Consider the following 23,048-nt stretch of genomic DNA (forward strand, 5'->3'; position numbering starts at 1 on the left):
CCCTAACTTTAAATCTCATCTTTTACTGGAAGCCTTTCCCAATTTCTTTTAATTCTAATGTCTCTACTCTGTAATCATTTCTTTTTAATTTTGTATATAGATTACTTTGTATATATTTGTTTGCATGTTACAATGAATTGTAAACTCTATGAGGGCAAGAACCATCTTTTTCTTTTTCTGATAGTTCTTAATATAGTGTCTGGCCCACAGTAGACAATAAATGTTTAGTGTTCGGTTTATTTATAAAAACAAGGAATAGAAAGGATCACAGAGGATAAAATGGACAATTTCAATTACATAAAATTAAAAAGATTTTTTTTCACAACAAAATCACTGCAACAAGTAACTAGGGAAAAAATTTGGCAGCAAGTGTCTCTGATAAAGATATGATTTCCAAGACATATAAAGAACTGATTAAAACTTGTAAGAATAAGGGCTATCTTTAACTGGTAAATGGTCAAATAGTTCTTGTCTTTTCTCTAATAGGTAACCATGTAGGCATCTCCAAATCCACAGATGCTTTTGCCTTTGATGAAGACAGCAGCAATGATGAACTCTCTCCAGAACAGACACGTAGTGAAGATTCACAGGGTTCTAATAGTTTCCCACCTGACACAAAAGCTACAGAGGCCTCTTCATCTGCCCCATCAAAAACAACTCAGGTAAATGAACAAAATCCAGGTCCCCAAATCTGAGATACTTTCTTTACCATAAAGAAAAGTACTCCCGAATCTCAGTTAAAAAAAAATCTGTAAAAAAAAAAACATTTGAGATCCTTTTGACATTCCTCTTGATATGATTTTGAACAACTAATTTCCCTCATGCCACAGACCAATTTCATGGTGACAAAAGACCCCTTGTACCCTTGACTCCACACTCTTGAATGACCAAAAAAAGATTTCTATTATATTTGTAAAGCACTTAAAAGTTAACAACTTTCAAGTTAACTTTCCTATACTACCCTTTGAAGTGTTGAAATATTATTCCTATGATGCAGATGAAGAAAGCAAATAACAAGGAAAGTTTAGGGGACTTGTTCATAGTTAGCAGTATGGATTCAAATACAGGAGCATTCTTTCTATTACTCTACCTCCTTTTCCTTAGAAAAAAATGTAATGCTCTTTGTCCTACTTCCATAAGAGGACCTAGAGAAGTGAAAGTCATAGGGAAATATAGGGGTGAAGCAGTCATAGTTAGGCTAGTGTGTGGAAAGATATTTATTGGATAATAGTGGGTAAGAGAGGATCCTCTTTGCATCACTTCAAGGCACCCTGTTTCTCCTGGGCTTCTCTGCTGGACTGGTTGCAACACTTGTCCTGGAATTCTGGGCTTCAAGTTCCCCTTGACTTGAGTTCCTATGTCCAGGACATCATTCCCTGAAGCTAGAACTGATAAGGACAAATAAAGGAAGGTCAAAACTCCAGACCCATTTCTTGGAGCCATAGGTCCTAAGGGGAATGAAAGGGAATCCTCAGGCCCTTTCCCCCAGCTTAATGCATTGTAGCCCTGCTATTAGTGAATGAGTCCTTTAAACATAGACTAGACAGGAAGTAGAGAGTGACTGTTCCTCAATTAGACAGATTTAAAGAAGTAGCCAGGTTCAACTGTGACAGTCAATGGAAAGAAGCTCTGTCCATCCACATTGTAAGCCTTCAGGAATGTCCATGGCATCAAGAATGTCCACTCATTTACACATTTCCTGTCTCAAAAGCAAGTTTTCTGTAGTTTTCAGGAGGGGGACCTTCATCTTAGGGGATCTGGGCATAGATCAAATTCATATTAAATAATTGTGATATATCATTGTATAATGACAAGAGAACTCAATTTTGAGTAAGAAAAATGAGTTCAAATCTTAATTCTGACATTGTTATTGTGACCTGAGGCAAGTCACTTCAGCTCTTAGGACCCCAGTTTTATTTTGTTTTACAGATGAAAAAGAAACCTTGAGTCCCAAGTGATTGATCAATTAAGGGCTGAGGGACATTGAAGGAGGAAGAAGAAAAGAAGGAGGAAGAGGAGAGGGAGAAAGAGTAGGAGGAGGCAGAGGACAGGAAAGGGAGAAGGAAGAGGAAAAGAGAAAAAAGAGAAAGAGAAGTTAATAATAACAATAGCTATGCTCTCTGTTATTATTTTCTGCTAAGGAGAGAAGAGAAGGCCGCAATGACCAATCTTCACTCAGAGAATCTACAATTCAACCTTGATTCAGATAATGAAATATGCATCTCTTGGTAGAGGGGTGGTAGACTGTAGGTACAGAATGAGGGATTTGATATAGGAATAGTGAGAATGTACTCTTCTCTTTCTTGTGATAGATATTCTGCTGAGAAGGAAGAGGAAGAAGGTCCTGTAATGATCAATTTTAAATGATCAATTTTAACTCCATTGATATGTCTTTGCATTGCCCCTAGTTGTTAGGTAGAGATTGTAATGTCAATGTGATACCCACAGCAGCTGCTATGAATATGCATACATATTTCCAGGGTAGATTCACAAAATATGATAAACTCTCTTCCTCAAAAGCAAAACCAAAATATTTATTTGGGATATCACTATTAGGATACCAAGAAGTAAGAAGCAATGTACTCATCACTAATTCAGGGAGTGTTGACATCTCAAGCATTCTTTCTGTCAGGTCTCCTCACAAACAAGTTCCCCTAGGCAAGTTCCTCTCTCTGCCCTCTGCCTCACTTTCTGCTCTGTCTCTCCTGCTCAGTTTCAGTCTCACTCTCTACTCTAATGGGCAAGCTCCTCCCAACCTGGGTTCCTTGTGACTCAGGCTCCATGTGACTCAGACTCCCTGTGACTCAGGCTATATCACAGCTGTGAGCTGGGCCAGAACTCAAAGCAGATCACACAGGCCTATTCATGAGCAGGGATGATCTTCATATTCCATTAACATTGTAAGATAGAGAAGTGTGCTTCAACTGAGCAGAGACAAAATGCTTTTACCAACTTTAGGATAAGGGATTTTCTTAAAAGAGCAGACACTACTTAGCTGAAGGCACCAGCTAAGTCTGAAGCTAGAAATGATGTATAGTATTGATAAGTTAAATCCAAGAACAACTTAGAAGTAGAGAAGCAAAGAAGCAGCCCAGCATCTTGACTAGATCAACCAAGATAACATTCCTATTCTTTCTTGACAGGTTTCTCTGTCTTCCCACTCTTGTTTTTCTTTGCCAGGTTTCTGTTAAGTGTGTGCCTACTTTTCACCACAGAGAGTAAATATATTTTTGTAAGAGTATGATACAGATGTCTATGTAGACTATAATGCATTTGTTTCTGTATTTGCTTTATATGAGTAACTGTGATGGTAATGATTATTATTCTTACCTTATTGTTAAGCTCTAAGTGTCATCATTGAGAGTAGCTGGTTTTGTGTAAATAGAAGCATACCATTGAGTACTCTAGAGATACAGTTGTGAACAGGAGGAGTGTATTCCTCCACAATAGGATTAGCCCTAGGACACTAAGAAAATTTGAGGGTAGTCAGATGGTAGTAGCCCCTTTCTGGAAGCCTAGAGCTGCCAGTGTGAAGACAGGCTGTAATGATCAAGTCGAACCAGAGAAGAAGTAGGGAATCCACACTAGAGGCACTGCATGTATAAATTACACACAAACAAAATGAATGTATCTAGGATAATTGGGGTGGCCAGGGGGCACAGTGGGTAAGAGCTCCAGCCCCAGAGTCAGGAGACCTGGGATCAAATCTGAGCTCAGATACTTAGCACCACACCCAGAAATAACTGGCCATGTAACCTTGAGCAAGTTACTTAACCCCAATTGCTTTTTTTTTTAAAGCACAACTAATATACTATTGATGGAGATGTGAATTGGTCTAGTTACTTAAGAAAACAAAGAAATTATGTAAGAACAATGTAAAATTCTTCATACCAACTACTGTGTCTATACTTGGTCATACTACTGGATCAATATACCATAGAAATATTTGATTGCAAAAAAAGGTTCCATTTGTTTTATCCATATTCGTATATGTATATGTATGTAAATATACACATACACACATATATGTATGTGTGTATATGGGATCATGAAGAGTTGGACACGACAAAAACAAATACATGGTATCCCAAGAGATTTAATATAATTTAAGCTTTAGTATATGTATTTAATATATATTTCCAACAGTACCATTTTTAATAGCAAAAAAATGGAAACAAACTTTTCCCAATAAGTGAGTAGTAATTGTTAACCATTTTATAATGTTATATGAGATTGTAATAACATTAATAACCTTAAAGAATAACAAATATCATTTATATTATAGTATAAAAATTTTTTTAATATGGAAAAATTTGAATGGGCTAAAACAGAACAAAGGAAAATCTAAAACTGTACACAGTAACTACCCCCATGTAAATGAAGACAGGATTAAGTGGCATTAAAATTTCAGTCAAATAAAAGAATGTATTTGACTTGCATATATATATATATGGCACTAACTTATTAAAGTGAAATCAAACATGAAATATAACTAAACAAGAGATAAACTTGAAAGTATGAGTATACATGCTATGAGTCACAGTCATTCTTTTTGTAGTATTTTACTTAACTTTTTACCCACTTAAAAACTAGATATTAATAAGTATTTATAATACTACGTATATGTGCTATTCCCTTTCTTTCTTGATTATACATCCAAAGGGAAAATAGAACCATTTTTTCCATGTAAGCATATGTAATGTAATGCCAAGGAAAGGCAACTTCCCAGGTTCAAAATACCAGCATAGGTGCTCTCTATTTTATTCAGTGACAAACCAAGAACAGAGAAGATCAAAACATGACATCATTCAAAATACAGCATTTACTAAGTGTGATTAAATAATCTCCAAGGACTACCCCACCCCAGGACTTTCCAATCATTCAATCAATTACAAAGTCCCTGTTCTAAATACTACTCCACCCCTAGGCTATACCTTCATTAAGTCCACCACAAAGCCCCTCTTCTCAAATGGAGATTAGTTTCCAAACATAAGTAAAATACATTCATTTGCTCAACCATAGAACACAAAAAGGTCAAAAGTTCCCCACCCCTGGATCACAATTGAATCTACCCCAGAGTTACATCAAGTTTAAACACAGCACTTAATACCGAAATGGAGGTCTTTTCTTCATCTTGACACGAGGCAAGTTCTCAGCAATCTTAGTTCCTGGAGAGACAAGGCTTAGCAAGGCCATAAGATACATTGCCAGTCCCTTCATGAATTTATCCTCTGTCTGTAGAACAGCCCTAGAACCCCTGAACACATTAGCAAAGCCCTCTCCCAGGATTTCTGTAAACATACAACAAGAAAATCCTTCTTCAGGGCTTCTGAACCAACAGAAAGGCTCCCAGACCCCTGCAACAACAGCACTGTCCTTCACCAGTGGACAGTATTCATTCTGTCTGCCGGACAGTCTCCAGACCCCTGCAACAACAGTACTGTCCCTCACCAGTGGACAGTATTCACTCTCTGTCTGCAGGACAGTCTCAGGCCTTCTTAACCAAATGCCAGGTTCCAGGACTTCTTCAACAGGACAGTCTTTCACCAGTGGACAAATCTGGCAAAATAACATCAAAACAGACAGACAAAGTACCAGCAAAACAGCCATGTCTCCTCAGTCCTTGGCAGCTCAGGGGGCAGGTCTCAAAAGTCCAGGGCAATTCAAAGCGGCCACCAGCAATCTCTTAGTCTCTCTCTCTCCACGAGGTGCTGCTTCCAAAAAAGAACTTCCGCCTCTCTCTTGTCTCTCCAAATCTACATCACCAGCTCCTCCCACTTCAGGACTTTCTTTTCACATCAACAAGCCCATCCCACAGGTGGGATTAACAAACTCTGGGTTTTAATACAATCAATTTGAAAACCAAGCCAATACAGGGGAATCTTTAATTGCCATTACTATCACAGCATAATGCAAAATACCATCATTCTCATAGTAGCAGCTATCAGAACTACAGACACAATACCGAGAAGGAAATAAACAACCCACAGAGGACAAACTCAAACTTAATAATAGCTAATATTAAAGTATAAGGAAAATTTGAACCGAGAATTTTGTTTCCATGACTAACCACTTTTATTCATTCACCAAAAGAAATAAAATATTACCTAACCTTAAAACTCCTTTTGGAGATATCTGTTCTGCCAACTTTTATTTTTAAGTAAGCATTTTCTCACTGCTCAAAGGAGAATAACTTTCTACAAACCCAAAGTTACTAACAAATTAATGAATGAATATTAAATGAATTCAGGAATCATAATAAGGGTCAATGAAAGGAGTAAGAAGGAATGCTAATACCAGGATATATTCAGTCTACCCAAAGTGAGGCATCTTCATGATTTGATAACTGGAAGGAGTAGTTAGATAGCAGGTCTTGTGACTTAGAGAAGCAATGACAAGAGACAAAAGTTCTTTCAACCACATGTGGGAAATTCTAAGGAGTACCCAGTGTCATCCTCTCTATTTCAGAGATTTACCAGGATAATGGAAAGGTGGAAGGATTTTTCTTTTCTCCTCATTACGCTACAAACCATTTCATGTGGGTATTGGTTCCGTAGAATAAGAAGACTGACTTCTAGGAACTGCATCCAAAGTATGCAGAATCAGGCAAGAACATTTAAACAAACATATGAGAACAACTCATTTCTACTATTCAACTCTAAGTTACAAACCAGCCCTTCCATTTACATACAGTCAGTGGCACATGCACAAATACACATAAACAAACATATGCCTCATTTCTTCTAATACCACCTTTTCTCTAATTAATTAGTGTTTTCCCCTTCTCCTATCCTCTAGATTCAGTGTCTCCAATTCCCTTTATATCCATTGAGTACAACAGCTTTCAGGCAACCTTGTACCCCTTAGGGGAAAAACATGAGAGCTAGGATTATATTAGCAGAACTGGAAGTAGGAGTTGTGTTTTAATAATTAAATGTCATCATATTTTTTCTTCTGTACTAATAAATTTAAATTTTATTTCAGCATCATACTTCTGACTCTGAAAATTATAGAAACGAACACTTCATCAGCCAATCAGACAACATGAAGCAGGTGAATGGCTCATTGAGCTCACCCATCCCTGTGCCTGCTGTGGTAAAGGTACAGAAATACACATAACAGCTAAATCCAGTCTTGCCACCTACCTGTTGGGTCACACTCAGTCTATAGGTTAAAGTACTAAAGTTCTGAGCCCAGTTCTCTGAATCATGTCTGAGTTCATGAGGGATATTGTAGCTAGGAGTATTATAGAAGGGATTCCTAGGTGAGTTGGACTAGCTATACTCTGAGGTCCCTCTAGGAGTCTATGATTCTGAGACCAACTTCCCCCAGGCCTAAAATCAATCCATTGAATAGCACCACAAATTAGTGTGTTTTGGAGGTCTTACTCTGTCTAAAGAGAATACATAGCATAGTTGGAAAGTAAACCACAAGTGCATGTGAGCTTGCTATCAATACAACTAATTCTCCATCACCGCAGATAGCTAGGTTCACCTTGGGACGAGGATAGTTAGGATGAAGATAATTTTTATTGAACATCTGTTATATTTGGGGCACTATTCTAGGTCCTGTTTTGTTGAATGGGAGGGGCAGAGTAAGGAGACCTATCAGACAGGTTCCTTATTCCCGAATAGGCAGGAGATTCGAATGTTTTTCAAGATTAGAATCTAAAAGGGGAAATAAAATAACACAAAAAGATAACACAACGATGATGGTTGCCTCACAACCATCAAGCTACAACAAAAATGAATGATGTTATACTTTCAAAAAATGGAAGTTAATTGTTTCTGGTAACGATTTCCATTGGTCCTGAGATTGCATATATTCACAAGGAAAGAGTTCAGAAAAGTGCAGGCATTGGAGAAAAAGAAAAGATCACTGTTACGGAGGGTAGTCAAGGAAGACTTCAATAAAATTCTGCATTCCTCTAGCCAAAAATCTGAACAATTGAAGAGGAAAGGGGAAAGGGAGGTATTAACTGCTCTTCTTCCACTTTGGTGCTATTTATAGAGAACATTTGAAAAACAAATACAAGGAGACCCAGAAGTTCTGCGTTGGTATTTGAGGCTAGTCTATCATACTGTAGTTCCTGAGTTCTGTGGATGTGAACCTGGGAAGGAGAGTCAGATGGCAGAACTGTAAGGCCTTAGGGTATGGTATTCCTAGTTGGCTCTGACTAGGAAAACTTAGTGTGTGTTTCCCAGGTATGTTTCTCTGTAATGTATGTGTCCCAATATTGATTGTCACTAGCCTGACACAAATTTAATTCATCAACTCAGTTGCCACAAATAATTACATAACTTTTTAAAAATTATTAACTTAATCATCAACCAAAGCAATAAACACAAATCTTAACCTACAACCTTAGCTTTTAAAAAGACAGAATCAAATTAAAAAACAAGAAAAAAACAAAGAAAATGTTTTTGTTCTGTGGCCCCTTACATTGAGTTCCATCAATTTTGGACCTGTTTTCATGTTTCTCTTGCCTTCTATCCTCTCTTCTTCTCTCTTTTCCTTTCTTTTCTATTTTCTTTTTCTCTCATTTCTCCATTCCCCTTTCTTTTTCCTTTCCTTTTCCTCCTTTCCTTTCATGAACATGTATATAGTTTTTATAGTGTTGATTTTGCTATATATTACCAAGTAAAAAATCTTTGAACCTTTCTTTGTGTTTCCATATTTGTCATTTTGTGGCACCACAATATTCTAGTATATTAATATGTCATATCAACATACTCTCTGAGTCTCTGACAACTCTCTTACATTTGTAAATTATAAAATGTCATGATCTGCATAGGTAAATAAGATTACCACACTGTTAAAATCATAGGTTCTCAACAGGACATAATATACAAGAATCTGTTGTTTTAATTAAACTATGGTTTAATTGCTAGATGCTTTACTGCATGTGTTAGCTGGCACCTCAGTCTCCTCATCTATTAAATAAAGGGATTGGACTAGATGGATTCCAAATTTTGTTCCAGCTCCAGATCTGTAATCCTATAATCTGTGTTATACATGTAGGTCATTTCCAGTTTATCTTTTTGCCATTACTGCTAGGTGGAGCCATAGTGCATAAAGCTCTGGGCCTGGAATCAGAAAGACTCACCTTTCTGAGTTCAATATGGCCTCAGATACTTACCATTTGTGTGACTTAACTCTGGCTGCTGCTTAACCCTATTTGCCTCAGTTTCTTCATATGTAAAATGAGCTAGAAAAGAAAATAGCAAACCACTCCAGTATTTTTGCCCAAAAAGCCCAAATGAAGTTACAAAAAGTAGGACTGAAACAACTGAACAACAAAGTGGCTATAAATATTTTTTTTATAGATAAATTCTTTCACTGACCTTGTCACTCCCTCGCTCCTCTAATTCTAATATGATGTTATATTTCTTAGCTAAGTATTGTACTAATTTGGAGTTTACCTTGGTATATGATGTGAGATGTTGCTCTATACAAAAATTCTACCAGAGTACTTTCTAGCTTTTCCAGCAGTTCACAAATAATGAGTCCAAACCTGAAGAATTGGATTCTTTGTGTTGATCATACATTATTATGCTATGTTTGTTTGCTTCTATCTGTTGTAAAATTAATCTATTTCATGGAATTATCTGGTTTTAAACCAGTGCCAAAAGTTTTGATGATACTGCTTTATTACTGTTTTAATTAATTTTAGTTGCCTTTTTTAGATTCTCTAGATAGACTGTCAAATTGCCTGAGAAAAAGTGATAGCTTTCCCCCCCTTTTCCTATATTTACTATATTGATTTATTTTTCTTGTATTGTTGAAGCTAGCATTTCTAGAATTATGTCTAATAAAAATGGTGCTTTTTTACCCCTGATTTTGTTGGAAAATACTATAGCTTTCCTTTGGAAAAAATAAATGTATTTATTTATTTTACATGTATTTATAAGCTATTCCCCCTACTTTCTCCCCCAATTAAACAAGAGAAAAGAAAGAAGGAAAGAAAATTGACACGAGCAAAACAAATTCCATGTTGGCCATTCCCTAAAAAATAAAACATATATGTGTGTGTGTGTGTGTGTGTGTGTGTGTATTGTTTGTGTATATTTATATATATGAATTTTAGCTTCATAACCTCTCTGGCAGTAGATGCTTCATCTTTGGTCTTCTGCACTCATGCTTTATCATTGTATTGATCAGAGTTTTGTAGCCTTTCAAAGTTCTTTTTCTCTCTAATGTTGTCATTGTATAAATTTTCTTATTCTTCTCACCTCTCTCTACATCAGTTCATGAGGGATCTTCCCAGTTTCCTCTGCAATTATGCATTTCATTAGTTCTTATGGAGCAATAATATTCCTTTGAATTCATATACCATGATATGTTTAGCCATCTTCAAAAGGAGGATACCTTCTTAGTTTATAATTTTTGATTACTATAAAAAGATCTGATATATGCATATATATCAATATACATACACATATACATATATATCAATACACACATACACACATATTTGCACATATAAGTGCTTTTCCTCTTTGATTTCTGAGGAATATAGACATATATATGTATATCTATATACATGTGTATGTATAGCTATATAAATATATATGCATATGTATGTATGTTCTATATGTGTGTATAGACATACATATGTGTGTGTGTTTATAGAGAGGGGGGGAGAAGAGAGAGAGAGAATAGTAGTGGTATAGTAGCTGGGCCAAAGAATGCATAAAATTTAGAAACTTTGGGGGTGTATTTCCAAAATTCATGACTCTAACAAAAGTGTATTAGTGTGCTTGTTTTTCTGCAGCCCTTTCAGTATTTGTTATTTTTTTGGTAATCTTTGGCAGTTAGATGGATAGATCTGAAATGTAATTTCTTTTTTCAATTTTTGCTTTTTTTGGAAGGGAAAGGGCAGGGCATTTGGGGTTAAGTGACTTGTCCAAGGTTACATGGCTAGTTTTGTGTTAAGTGTCTGAGGCCAGTTTAGAACTCATGTCCTCCTGACTCCAGGGCCGGTGCTCTATTCTCTGCACCACCTAACAGCCCCTGTAATTTCTTCCTTGTTCCTCCAGTTTATTTATTTTTATTTTTATTATTTTTTCAAACTGGATCTCCTTTTCTCAACCAGGCTAGAAGTACAGGCCCAATCTCACTTCTAAATTAGCACAGCAACTTTAACCAGCTCTATTTCCAACCTGGACTAATTTGCCCACTCCTTAGACAACCTTATTGATCCCCAGGTCATCATCCCAAGCTTAGTGTGGATGCTCAATTGGCTTATACCATTGCAGTTAAGAATTCCTTCATCAAGCAATCCATCAGCCTCAGCTTCCCAAGGTAGTAGGAATTATAAGAATATGCCACTTAACTTGCCACCTCTAATTTGTTTATGGTATGGCCTTTTATATCTAAGTCACGTATTCATTTAGATCTTGGTCTTTTTTTTTTCTAGACTGTTATGCACTTTTTATCAGAAAAAGTGCCTTCCCCTTCTTTTGTTTAGCAAATTATTCTATACATACTTCTATTTATCATTTATTTCTATGGATTCATATAGTGTCTTTCTTCCTATGTCATTTATAGTAATTTGGGTATTTATAATAATCAAAATAACTTATTCACTCAAATTAATTCTTATAACAATATTGCTATATATCATGCACCTAATCTGTTCCAATAATTTACCTCTTTTTTAAAAACAATATCAAATTATCTCAACAATTACCTGTAGTAAATTATGAGATTTGATACTGAGAGACTTCCTCCTTTGGATTCTTAAGCTTTTGTTCCTCCTCATGAATTTCTTTATGATTTTTTTCTAACTCTCTAAAATATTCCTTTTGTAGTTTGATTGTCATAATGCTGAATAAGTAAGTTAATTTAGGTAGTGTTGTTTTCATTTTTATTCTAATTGGCTGATCTTACCTATGAGCAATTGATGTTTCTCAGTTTATTTAGATCTGTATTTATTTCTGCAAAGTGTATTTTAGACTTGGGTTTATATGGTTCCTGAGTACATCTTAATAGATGCATTCCTAAATATTTTATATTTCCTGTATTTTGAATAGAATTTCTATTCCCATGGTGTTATGTTTATAACATGCCAGAATGTTAATGATTTATATGAATTTATTTTACATCTTTTAGCATTGCTAGATTTGTTGTTTCTGTTAATTTTTGATTGGCTCTTTAGGGTTTTCTCAAATAAATCATATTATTGGCAAAAAGTGATCATTTTGTTTTCTCTTTGTCCATACTCATTCCCTCAATATCTCTTTCTTATCCTGTAGCTACAACTAGCATTTTTAGCTTAACTAGCATTGTGATTATGGGTATCTTTGCTATTAGAAGCAGATAGGTGGTTCAGATGATAGAGCAGTGGGCTTAGAGTAAAAAAGACAATTTCAAATACACCCTGAGACATTTATTATATCCATGGATTAGTTACTTAATTGATGTCTACATCAATTTCCTCAACTGTAAAATGACAATAATAGCACCTACTTCCTAGATTGTTTTGAACATCAAATGAGATATTTTTAAACCTCTTATCACAGTGTCTGGTACATAGTGGGTACCCAGTAAAGATTGTTTCCATCTTTTCTTGGAAAACCTTCTAACTTTTTTCGATTACATATGTTCGCTCTTAGCTTTGATGGAATATATTTGATTAGATTATTTGCTGTATTATGGGGAAGCTAGTATATAGAACACTGGGCCTAATGTCAGGAAGACTCATCTTCCCAAGTTCAAATTTGACTTCATACACTAACTAGCTGTAACCATGTTTGCCTCAGTTTCTTCATGTGTTAAATGAGCTGGAGAAGGAAATGGCAAACCACTGCAGTATCTTTGCCAAGAAAGCTCTAAATGGAATCAGGAAGAGTCAAACATAACTGAAACAACCAAAACATTCGCTATATTAAGCAAATTTGTTATTCATATGTTTCCTAGAGTTTTAAAAAATGTTTTAAAATTTTTATTTTAAATTTATGGAGTAAAACAAGCATTTCCACAACATAGTACAATAAAAAAGATGACTGCACTTGTAAATCTACTAGATACAAGTTGCTATTTCTTACAAATGTACCACAAAATTATCATGTAAATTTCTTCCCCCCCCCGAAATGCCTACCATTAGACACAAATAGGTATGTGTGTGTGTGTATAATTATTCTATACATATTTCTATTTATCATTTATTTCTCTGGATTCAGATAATGTCTTTCTTCCTATGTCCTTTATGGTAAATTTGGGTATTTATAATAGTCAAAATAACTTATTCACTCAAATATATTCTTAAAACAATATTGCTGTTACTGTATACAATGTTCTCTTTGTTCTGCTTTTTTCACTCTTCATTATTTCATGCATGTCTTTCCATGATTTTGTAAAATGATTGAGCTTATTATTTCTTATAGCACAGTAGTATTTCATTACAATCATATAACACATTCTTCAGCCATTCCCCATTTGATGGGCATCACTGCAATTTCAGTTCTTTACAACCACAAAGAGAACTACTATAAACATTTTTTTCAAACATATAGCTTTTTTCCCCTAATGATAAAGAAATAGACCAAGTTATAATATTGATGGGTCAAAGGGTATAGGCAGTTTAATAACTTCAGACATAATTCCAGACTGCCCTCCAAAATGGTTGGATCAGCTCACAATTCTAACAATAATGAATTAGTGTTCTATCATTTTAGCCAGTCTAGTAAGTGTAAAATGATATCTAAAGGTTGTTTTAATTTACATTATATTAATCAATAATGATTTAGAGCATTCTTTCATATGACTGTGAATTGTTTCAATTTCTTCTTCAGAAAATTGTCTGTTTATATCCTTTGACCATTTATAAATTGAATAATGTCTCATATTCTTTTTATAATATTTTATTTTTCCCACAATTACATATCAAGAACAATTTTTAACATTCATTTTTATGAGATTTTGAATTCTAAATTTTTTCTCCCTCCCTCATTCTTTTCCCCTCTTCTGAAAATGGTGGGCAGTTTGACATAGTGTAGACATATGCTTTTATGTAAAATATATTTTCATACTCATCATTGTTGTAGAAGAATAAACATATTAAAAGAAAAAACATGAGAAATAATAAAATAAGTGAAAAAATATGCTTCTGTGTTCAGTTTCCATCAGTTCTTTATCTGGATATAGATAGCATTTTCCTTCTTGAGTCCATTGTACTTGTCTTTTATCATTGTGTTCCTGAGAAAAGCTGAGTCATTCATAGTTGATCATCACATGATGTTTCTGAAACTGTGTACAGTGTTTTCTTGGTTCTGCTCATTTCAATTTGCCTCAGTTTGTACAAGCCTTTCTAGATTTTTCTGACATGTGCCTGTTCATCATTTCTTATTGCATAATAATGTTCTGTTGTATTCATATACCACAGCTTGTTCAGTCATTCCCCAACTGATGGGCATCCCCCCAGTTTCTAATATTTTACCACCACTAATAGGGCCGCTATAAATATTTTTGCACATGTAGGTCATTTTCCCTTTTTTATGATCTCAAAGGATATTCACAGTTTGGTTCTTAGGCATAGTTCCAAATTGCTCTCCAGAATGGTTGGATCAGTGCTCAACTCCACCAACAATGCATTAGTGTCCCAATTTCCCTACATCCTTTCCAGCATTTATCATTTTCCTTTTTTGTCATATTAGCCAATCTTATTAGTGTGAGGTGGTATGAAGCTTTCCAGAGAACTGCTGCTGTGAACAGCTTCAAGATTCTAATTATATAGTATAGTGAACTCTCTATTTATTCAGTAATAAATTAAAGCAAAACATTCACAGAAATCAAAGTACAGCATTCACAATGTTAAGACATAACAACTTATCACTAAAATGGCCAAATAGTTTTCACCAAAGTGCCCAAATAGTTTTTTTTAAAGTACAATCATTTAGTAACTCAATCATTTAGTAAGTTCTTAATTCAATCATCCTTAAGGAAGCTTGCCTCTTTAAGGGACACAAAGTACAAAGGTCAAAGTTCTCCACCCCTAGATAAAAGTAAATCATGATCTTCTCAATCAATACACAGTATCCAAGTAAAGTCTTCTTTCATATTGACTCAAGGCTGGCTCTCAGCTTCCATGGTTCCTCTTCCATGGTCCCAGCTCCTACCTGAATCTACACAACTGTCACCTGGGTTCAAAAGCAGGCAGCTCCCAGTTCCTTGTCCAGCTCCTTGTCCAGTTCCCATTCCATATTGAAGCTCACAGTGTCCAGTCCACCTCAAGTCCTTCACAGTTCCTGTTTCTGGGAAGACAAAGCTTAACAGAGCCAAAACAACTTTAATACACAGTGCCAGCACCATCATCAGTTCACTATCTGCCTGTGAAATCAACAATGACCTACCAACAAGGTCTGAGAACTCAACTAAAATCATCACTATAGGAAACAACACAGACCCACAAACAAGGTCCAGGAGGTCAACACAAATCATCAACATAGAAATCCACACAGACCCACAAACAAGGTCCAAGAGATCAATACAAATCATCAATAAAGTCCCAGAACCTCCAAAACTCTCCTTCAGGACTTCTGTAAACAGACAACCAGAAAATCTTCTTTCAGGTCTTCCAGTAAGGTCCCAGGGCTTCTGTACAAAGTATCACAAACAAACATCAACACAGACAGAACAGACATAGAGTGCTGGCATATCACAAGTTTTCTCCTCCACCACAAAAGCTCCCTTCTCAGTTCTGCTCTTTCCAGCCTGGGCCTCTCCTAATATGTCATTAGCTCCTCCCCTTCCTGTTGTATCAGCAACAGGAGTTCACAAGTTCTAGGGTTCACAAGTAAAGACTTGATACAACCATGGACAAGAACTGAAACAAGGTGTTAACTACTTCTTTGCTTGCCATTACAGGTGGTATTTCAGAGTTGTTTTAATTTGCATTTCTATAATCAAAAGTAATTTAGAGCACTTCTTCATATGCCTAGATATAGCTTTGATTTCATCATCTGAAAACTGCCTGTTCATATCCTTTGGCCATTTATCAATTGGGTAAGAGCTTGTATTCTCATAAATTTGACTCAGTTCTCTATATAGTTGAGAAATGAAGCCTTTATCAGATACTCTCGTTGTAAAGATTGTTTCCCAGCTTTCTGCTTTCTTTCTGATCTTGGTTGCATTAGCTTTGTTTGCACAAGCACTTTTCAATTTAATATGATCAAAATTATCTATTTTACATTTCATAATGCTCTCTATCTCTTGTTTGGTCATGAATTTTTTCTCTCCCCATAGATCCGATGGGTAGACTATTCCTTGCTCTTCTAATTTGATTACTTCGTTGTCTATGGTAACTTTTAGCAAGATATAGTTTTCTTCTATATATTTTTTAATTAGATCTATTTTTGTTTTTACTTTGTCTAAGATCAAGATTGCTACCACTTCTGATGGGAAAAACCACTGACCTGGAAAATAGATCCAGGAGAGATAATTTAAAAATTATTGGACTGCCTGAAAGCCATGACCAAAGTAAGAACCTAGAAATCATCCTCCAGGAAGTTCTCAAAGAAAACTGCCCTGATGTTTTAGTACCAGAGGGCAAAATAGAGGTTGAAAGAATCCACCCATCACCTCCTGAAAAAAGATCCCAAATAGAAAACTCCTAGGAATATTATAGCCAGGTTCCAGGATTCCCAGATTAAGGAGAGAATATTACAAGCAGCCAGGAAGAAACAATTTGAATATTGTGGAAACACAATCAGGATAACCCAGGATCTGGCAGCTTCTACACTGAGGGATCAAAGGGCTTGGAATATGATATTCCTGAGGGCAAAATAGCTGGGATTAAAACCAAGAGTCACCTACCCAGCAAAGCTGAGTATCATGTTTCAGGGGAAAATATGGTCATTCAGTGGAATAGAGGACTTTCAAGCATTCTTGCTGAAAAAAACAGAGATGAATAGAAAATTTGACATTCAGATACAAGAAGCAAGAGAAGCATGAGAAGGTAAACAGGGAAAAGGAATGATAAGGAACTTATGAAAGTTGAACTATTAACATTCCTACATGGAAAAACCAATAATTGTAACTGATGAAACTTCTCTCAGTAGTTGAAGGGATTAGAAATATATATATATATATATATACATATATATATATATATTTGTCTATATATGAGGGTATATGGGCATATGAATACATATGTGAATGTGTGTATATATGTTTACAGGTATACGTAGATAGAGGGCACAGGACCAATTTAACAGGAAGGAATGATACTTAAAATGTGAATTTAAGAGGTGAGAGGAATATAATGAGAGGAGATGGGGAGAGACAGATTGGGGTAAACTATCTCATACAGAAGAGGCAAGGGAAAATATTACAATGGAGGGGAAGAATGGGAAGGCAAAAGAGAATGGGTCAACCTTATTCCCGTTGAATTTGGCTTGAGGAGGGAGTGAAATACACTCTAAATAGGGTATCTCACCCTCCAGGAGAACGGGGGGGGGGGGTGGGGGTGGAGGGGGGGGGGGAAGGGGGGGCTAGGGGCTGGGGGGGGGGAGGTTGAAAGCACTCACTTTTGAAAATAGACGGGGTCAAAGTGGAGAGTAGAGTGGGTGGGAGGTAGGATGGTAGGGAGGGAAGTGTATTCAGTCTTTTACAATGTATCTACTATGTTATTGTTTTGCATTAGCAACACATGTTCAACCTATACTGAACTGCGTTATCTTCCCAGTAGGGGTGGGTGATGGGGAAGGAGGGAAATGAATCTGGAATTGAAAGTTTTGAAATCAAATATTCAAATATGTATATATATATATATATATATATATATATATATATATATATACTATTATCAATACCATCTTACATGTAATTGGGAAATGGGATGTGCAAGCACTGAGACATAGAGATCCACTGGAAAAGTGGAAAGGGGTATGGGGGGAAATGTGGGAGAGAGCAGATTGGAGGAGGGGATATCCTGTGGGACTGCTATTTTGGGGCAGTGGGTGGGGGAGAAATGGGGAGAAAATTTGTAACTCAAAATCTGGCGGAAACGAATGATGTAAATCAGAAGTTAATAAAGTATTAAAAAAAAAGATTGCTACCACTGCTTTTTTTTTTTTACTTCAGCTGAAGCATAACAGATTCAGTTCAGCCCCTTACCTTTACTCTGTGTGTGTGTCTCTGTTGCAAGTATGTTTCTTGTAAGCCATATATTGTAGGCTTCTGGTTTTTTATCCTTTCTGCTATCCACTTCTGTTGTATGGGAAAGTTCATCCCATTCATATTCAGTTCTTGATTACTAGCAGTGTATTTCTATCCATCCTATTTTCCTCCTGTTTGTCCTCTCTCTTTTCACCCTTTCCAACCTCACCAATGTTTTCCTTCTGTCTACCACCTCCCTTGATCTGCCCTCCCTTTTGTCAGACCCCCACATTGATCTCCTCCCCTTCTACTTCCCTGTCATATAAGATAGATTTCTATATTCATCTGATTGTGTATATTATTCCTTCTTTGAGCCAATAATGATTAGAGTAACATTCAAGCCCATAGCCCCCCCTTCCATTTTCCCCTTCTCTGTAATTAGTTCTTTCTCGCCTCTTCATGTGAGATAATTTACCTCCATTCCATCTATCCCTCCCTTCTCCACCCATTGTTCTCCTCTTTCTCATCCCTTAATTTTTTGTCATCCCCTCAAATTCACCTTATACCTGTACCTTCTGTCTATGTATATTCCTTATGTCTGTACTGTTAGTGATACAATGTTTGAGAGTTACAAGTGTCATCTTCTCATGTAGGGATATAAACAATTTAGATTTATTGAATCTCTTGTTTTCTGTTCCCTTTTCACCTGTTTATGCTTCTCTTGGGTCTTGATATTGGAGGTCAAACTTTTGGTTTCATTCTGATCTTTTCCTTATGAAGGCTTGAAATCCTTCAATTTCCTTAAATGACCATTTTTTTTCCCTTCATGTTTTGCTGGGTAAGTGATTTTTGGTTGTAGTCCTAGTTCCTTTGCCTTTGGAATATCATATTCCATGACTTCTGATCCTTTAATGTAGTAGTTGCCAAGTCCTATTTTAACTGATGATTGTTACTCTCTGATATTTGAATTGTTTTTCTTTTCACTTATACACTTATAGTATTTTTTTCCTTGACCTGATAGTTCTGAAATTTGGCTTTCATGTTCCTGGAGATTTTCATTTGGAATCTCTTTCCTGAGGTGATCAATAGACTCTTTCAATGTCTCTTTTGCCCTCCAGTTCCAGGACATCAAGGAAGTTTTCCTTGTTAATTTCTTGAAAGATGCTGCCCAAATCCTTATTTTGATTATGGCTTGCAGATAGTCCAATGATTCTGATATTTTCTCCTGTAAATCTGTTTTCCAGATAAGTTGTTTTCCCCATGAGGTACTTTACATTTTCTTCCATTTTTAATTATTTTTAATTTGTTTGGTTGATTTATGATGTTTCATAGAGTTGTTAGATTCCACTTGCCCAACTCTAACTTTTTTTTTTTAAGCAATCAGGGTTAAGTAACTTGCTCAAGGTTACACGGCCAGTTATTTCTGGGTGTGGTGTTGAGTGTCCGAGCCTGGGATTCGATCTCCAGGTCGTCCCAACACTGGAGCCGGTGCTCTTACTTGCTGTGCTACCTGGCCGCCCCACCAACTCTAACTTTTAAGGTGTTGTTTTCCTCAATAACTTTCTTTTTGTACTTTCTTTCCCATTTTACCAACTACTTCTTAAGCAGCTTTCCAAGCTGTTGAATCTTTTTTCATAATTCTCTTGAATCACTCTCATTTCTTTTCCCCATATTTTATATCTCTCTTATATGGTTTCTAAGCTCCTTTATGAACTCTTCCATGAATTACTTCTGGGCTTGAGACCACTTCCCATTTTTCTTTGAGGTTTTGCCTGTAGGTGTTTTGACATTTCTATCCTCTTCTGAGTTTGTGTCTTGGTCTTCCCTATTACCATAATAACTTTCTGTGGTCAGATTTTTTGTTGTTGTTGTTTGCTCATCTTTTTTTTGCAGTTTCCTTTTTGAAAATTTTCATCTCTGCTCCCAGTGTCTCAGGCTTCTTGTGCCAGTGGTTATTTACCTGGTTCTGTGCTGATGCTGTCCTGAGGCCATGAGGGACCCTCATGTCTGATGCTGTGTTGAGGTAGTGGGGTAGGAGGTGGCTGGCACTGATAAAAGTTGTAGAGATCTGGCAGATTATCTGGTGCTGATGTGGGGTCCCACTGGTGGTATCTTGTGTGTGCTGAGGCCAGGTGGGTTTTTCTGCATTTCATCTAGGGCTACACTGAAGGTCTGGCTAATGGAAGATGCCTGCCTGCCCAGAACCATGTCAAAACATGAGGAGATCCAGTTACAGGAAGAGCCCACTCACCTGGAGCTATGCTGAAGCTTGTGGAAGACACCTGCATATCTGGGGCTGTGCAAAAGCATGTGGTGGTTCTCAGAGCTGAAGTATGCCAGTTCCCCAGGTTCTGCTAAGGCATGCTCCTGGTGTTGGCATTTGCCTCCTCCACCACATTGTGGCTCAGGATCTCTCACTGGTTTGCTGGGAGGTGGGGAAGGTCTTGCTGCTGACTTGCTGGGATGCTTCCTATCCTGGAATGTGCTCCCCTTTTACCCAGGTAGGATGGACCATTTATCTGTCCTCCAAACCTCCCCAACTAAAAGACTGTTCCAACCAACCTTTCCACTGACTCTACTGTTCTCGGATTTGTTCTGGGCTGCTATTTTATGGTTATTTGGAGGTGAATATGGGAGAGCTACAGTGATTTACTGTTTACTTTGCCATCTTGGCTCCCAAAAGCAGGAATGACTTATCTTCTTAGAGATTTGACAAAGTTCTTTATATATTTTTAGATATGAGGCATTTATCTGATAAACTGGCTATAAAAAATTTTCCCCAATTTTCTGCTTTCCTTCTGATCTTGGCTACATTTGTTTTATTTGTACACCCTGTTTTAATTTAATGTGATAAAAATTATTCATTTTACACTTAACTTTGTTCTCTGTCTCTTGTTTATTCATAAGTCATTTGTCTATCCATAAGTGATATGTTCTGTCTTCCAATTTTCTTGTAAAATATCTCTTTATATCTAAGTCATGCATCCATTTCAAACTTATCTTGGTAAATGGCATAAGATATTGGTCTATGCCTGTTTTTTTGTCATCCTGCTTTCCAGTTTTCCCAGCAATTTTTACCAAATAATGAATTCTTATCCCAAAATTTAAAGTCTTTATGCTTGTCAAATACAAAATTATTATGATTATTTCCTGCTGTAAATTGTATGTTTACTTTTTTTTGATTGATTTACCTTTCTATTTCTTAACCAGTACAAGATAGTTTTGATAATTACTGTCTTATAATGTAGTTTAAGATATGGTACTACAAAACCTCCTTCCTTTACATTATTTTTGATTATTTCCTTTGATATTCTTGAAGTTTTATTTTTTCCAAATGAATTTTGTTATAATTTTATCTTGCTCATTACAAAAGACTTGATAATTTCATTGGGATAACATTAAATTTGTGCAAAATTGTCATTTTTATTATATTGGTCCTGTCTACCCATGAACAATTAATTTTTTCCAAGTATTTAAATCTGATTTTTATTTGTATAAATTTTTGTTTATAATTTTGTTAAGTTTTTAATAGAAATGGGGTCTTGATTTTGTAAAAAAAAAAAAAAGACCTTTTGGGGATCTAATGATTTATCCATATGGTTTTTATTAGTAGTATTAGTAACATGCTTTATTACATTTATAATTCTCTGTATTGTAACCAACCCAGCATTCCTGATACAAATTCAACCTGGTCAAAGTATATAATATTTCTAATATAGTGTTGTGACCAACTTACTTATATTTTTAAAACAATTTTTGCCAACGTTCATTAGGAATATGTTTGCTTAGCTATCAAGACCATATTTGTATCATTAAAAGAATTTAGAAGAATGAATTCTTTTCTTAATATTTCAAACTGTGCAATTGGTTATTGTTTAAATGTTTGACAGAATTTACTTATAATTTCACTTGGTCCTTAGAGGGTTTAGGTTTTTTTTTTGGGGGGGGGAGCATTTATAGCCTATGAAATTTCTTTTTCTAATATTGGGTTGTTAAAATAGTCTTTATTTTTTTTTGTTTATCTGGCTATTTATATGTGCTCATCTCTTTCCTCTAAGCTATTAGGTTTTTAACATAAATGGGTAAAATAGTTTTTGAGAATTTCCAATAGGCTTTCTCCAATATGTGTAATGCTGGCTCTGCATTTTATATGGATACTACTCACCATATTGAAGAAAGATGCATTTATTCCTATGCTTATTGTTTGTTGTAGTTCTCCAAAAGCTTTTATAATATATATTGATTTTGGCATTTTTTATTGTGTTGTTATTTATGTTTATAGTTTTACTTATATTGAACCAACTTTGCATTCCTGGTAAAACTGGGCATAGTATATATGTATGTATATATGTATCTATCTACATATACACACATATATACTTATGGATATGAATAATTGTTGTGGCCTCTTTGCTCATATTTTAAAACTGTTTTGTCAACGTTCATTAAAATATTGCTATATGGTATCATTTTTCTTCTTTGTTTCTTTTTTAGGCAACAAGACTATATTTGCATAAGATAAAAAGCTTCAAAGTCCCTTTTTTTTCTATTTTTATTTATTTGTTTATTTGCAAACAGGTCATGTACTATTGGGATTATGTTTTCTTTGAATTTTTGATATGATGCATTTGTAATCCATCTGGTCCTATTTTTCCCCTTTAGAAATTTGGTTTGTTCCTTCAGTCTCTTTTTCTGATGTTGATTTATTCAAATAGCCTTATTATGATGACCCCTTGTTCTGCTTATCTAGGCACTCTATATTTTGTAAATGATACATTTCATCTAAGTTCTCAGTTTAGTTAGCATATAATTGGACAAAATAATTTATAATAGTTTTTTTTCCTCTTAAATGGTTATAAATTTTCCTTCATCATTTCATACTATTTAGTTTATTTTTATAATGAGAGTGCCTATTTATCTTATTAGTTCATTAAAAAAAAAACAGTCCC

At 35.5% G+C, this 23,048-nt stretch overlaps 1 protein-coding gene across 10 annotated transcripts in view; it reads left to right on the forward strand.

Annotated features, from left to right (window-relative positions):
* Nucleotides 1-23,048, forward strand: part of MYOCD (myocardin) — a 168,539-nt gene that overhangs the window by 110,419 nt on the left and 35,072 nt on the right. For 8 of the 10 annotated variants that reach the window (XM_069076812.1, XM_069076809.1, XM_069076810.1 and 5 more), the window contains 2 exons: nucleotides 487-662; nucleotides 6,985-7,101. In XM_069076812.1, coding sequence (XP_068932913.1) covers nucleotides 487-662; nucleotides 6,985-7,101 — 293 coding nt within the window. The remainder of the gene's footprint in view (nucleotides 1-486; nucleotides 663-6,984; nucleotides 7,102-23,048) is intronic. The other 2 variants (XM_069076807.1, XM_069076811.1) reach the window with 2 other exon arrangements.

The sequence above is a fragment of the Petaurus breviceps genome, unplaced genomic scaffold, assembly GCF_028583685.1.
Source record: "Petaurus breviceps papuanus isolate PSGF00001 unplaced genomic scaffold, PetGlider_PUasm1.0 90925, whole genome shotgun sequence".
Lineage (NCBI taxonomy): Eukaryota > Metazoa > Chordata > Mammalia > Diprotodontia > Petauridae > Petaurus > Petaurus breviceps.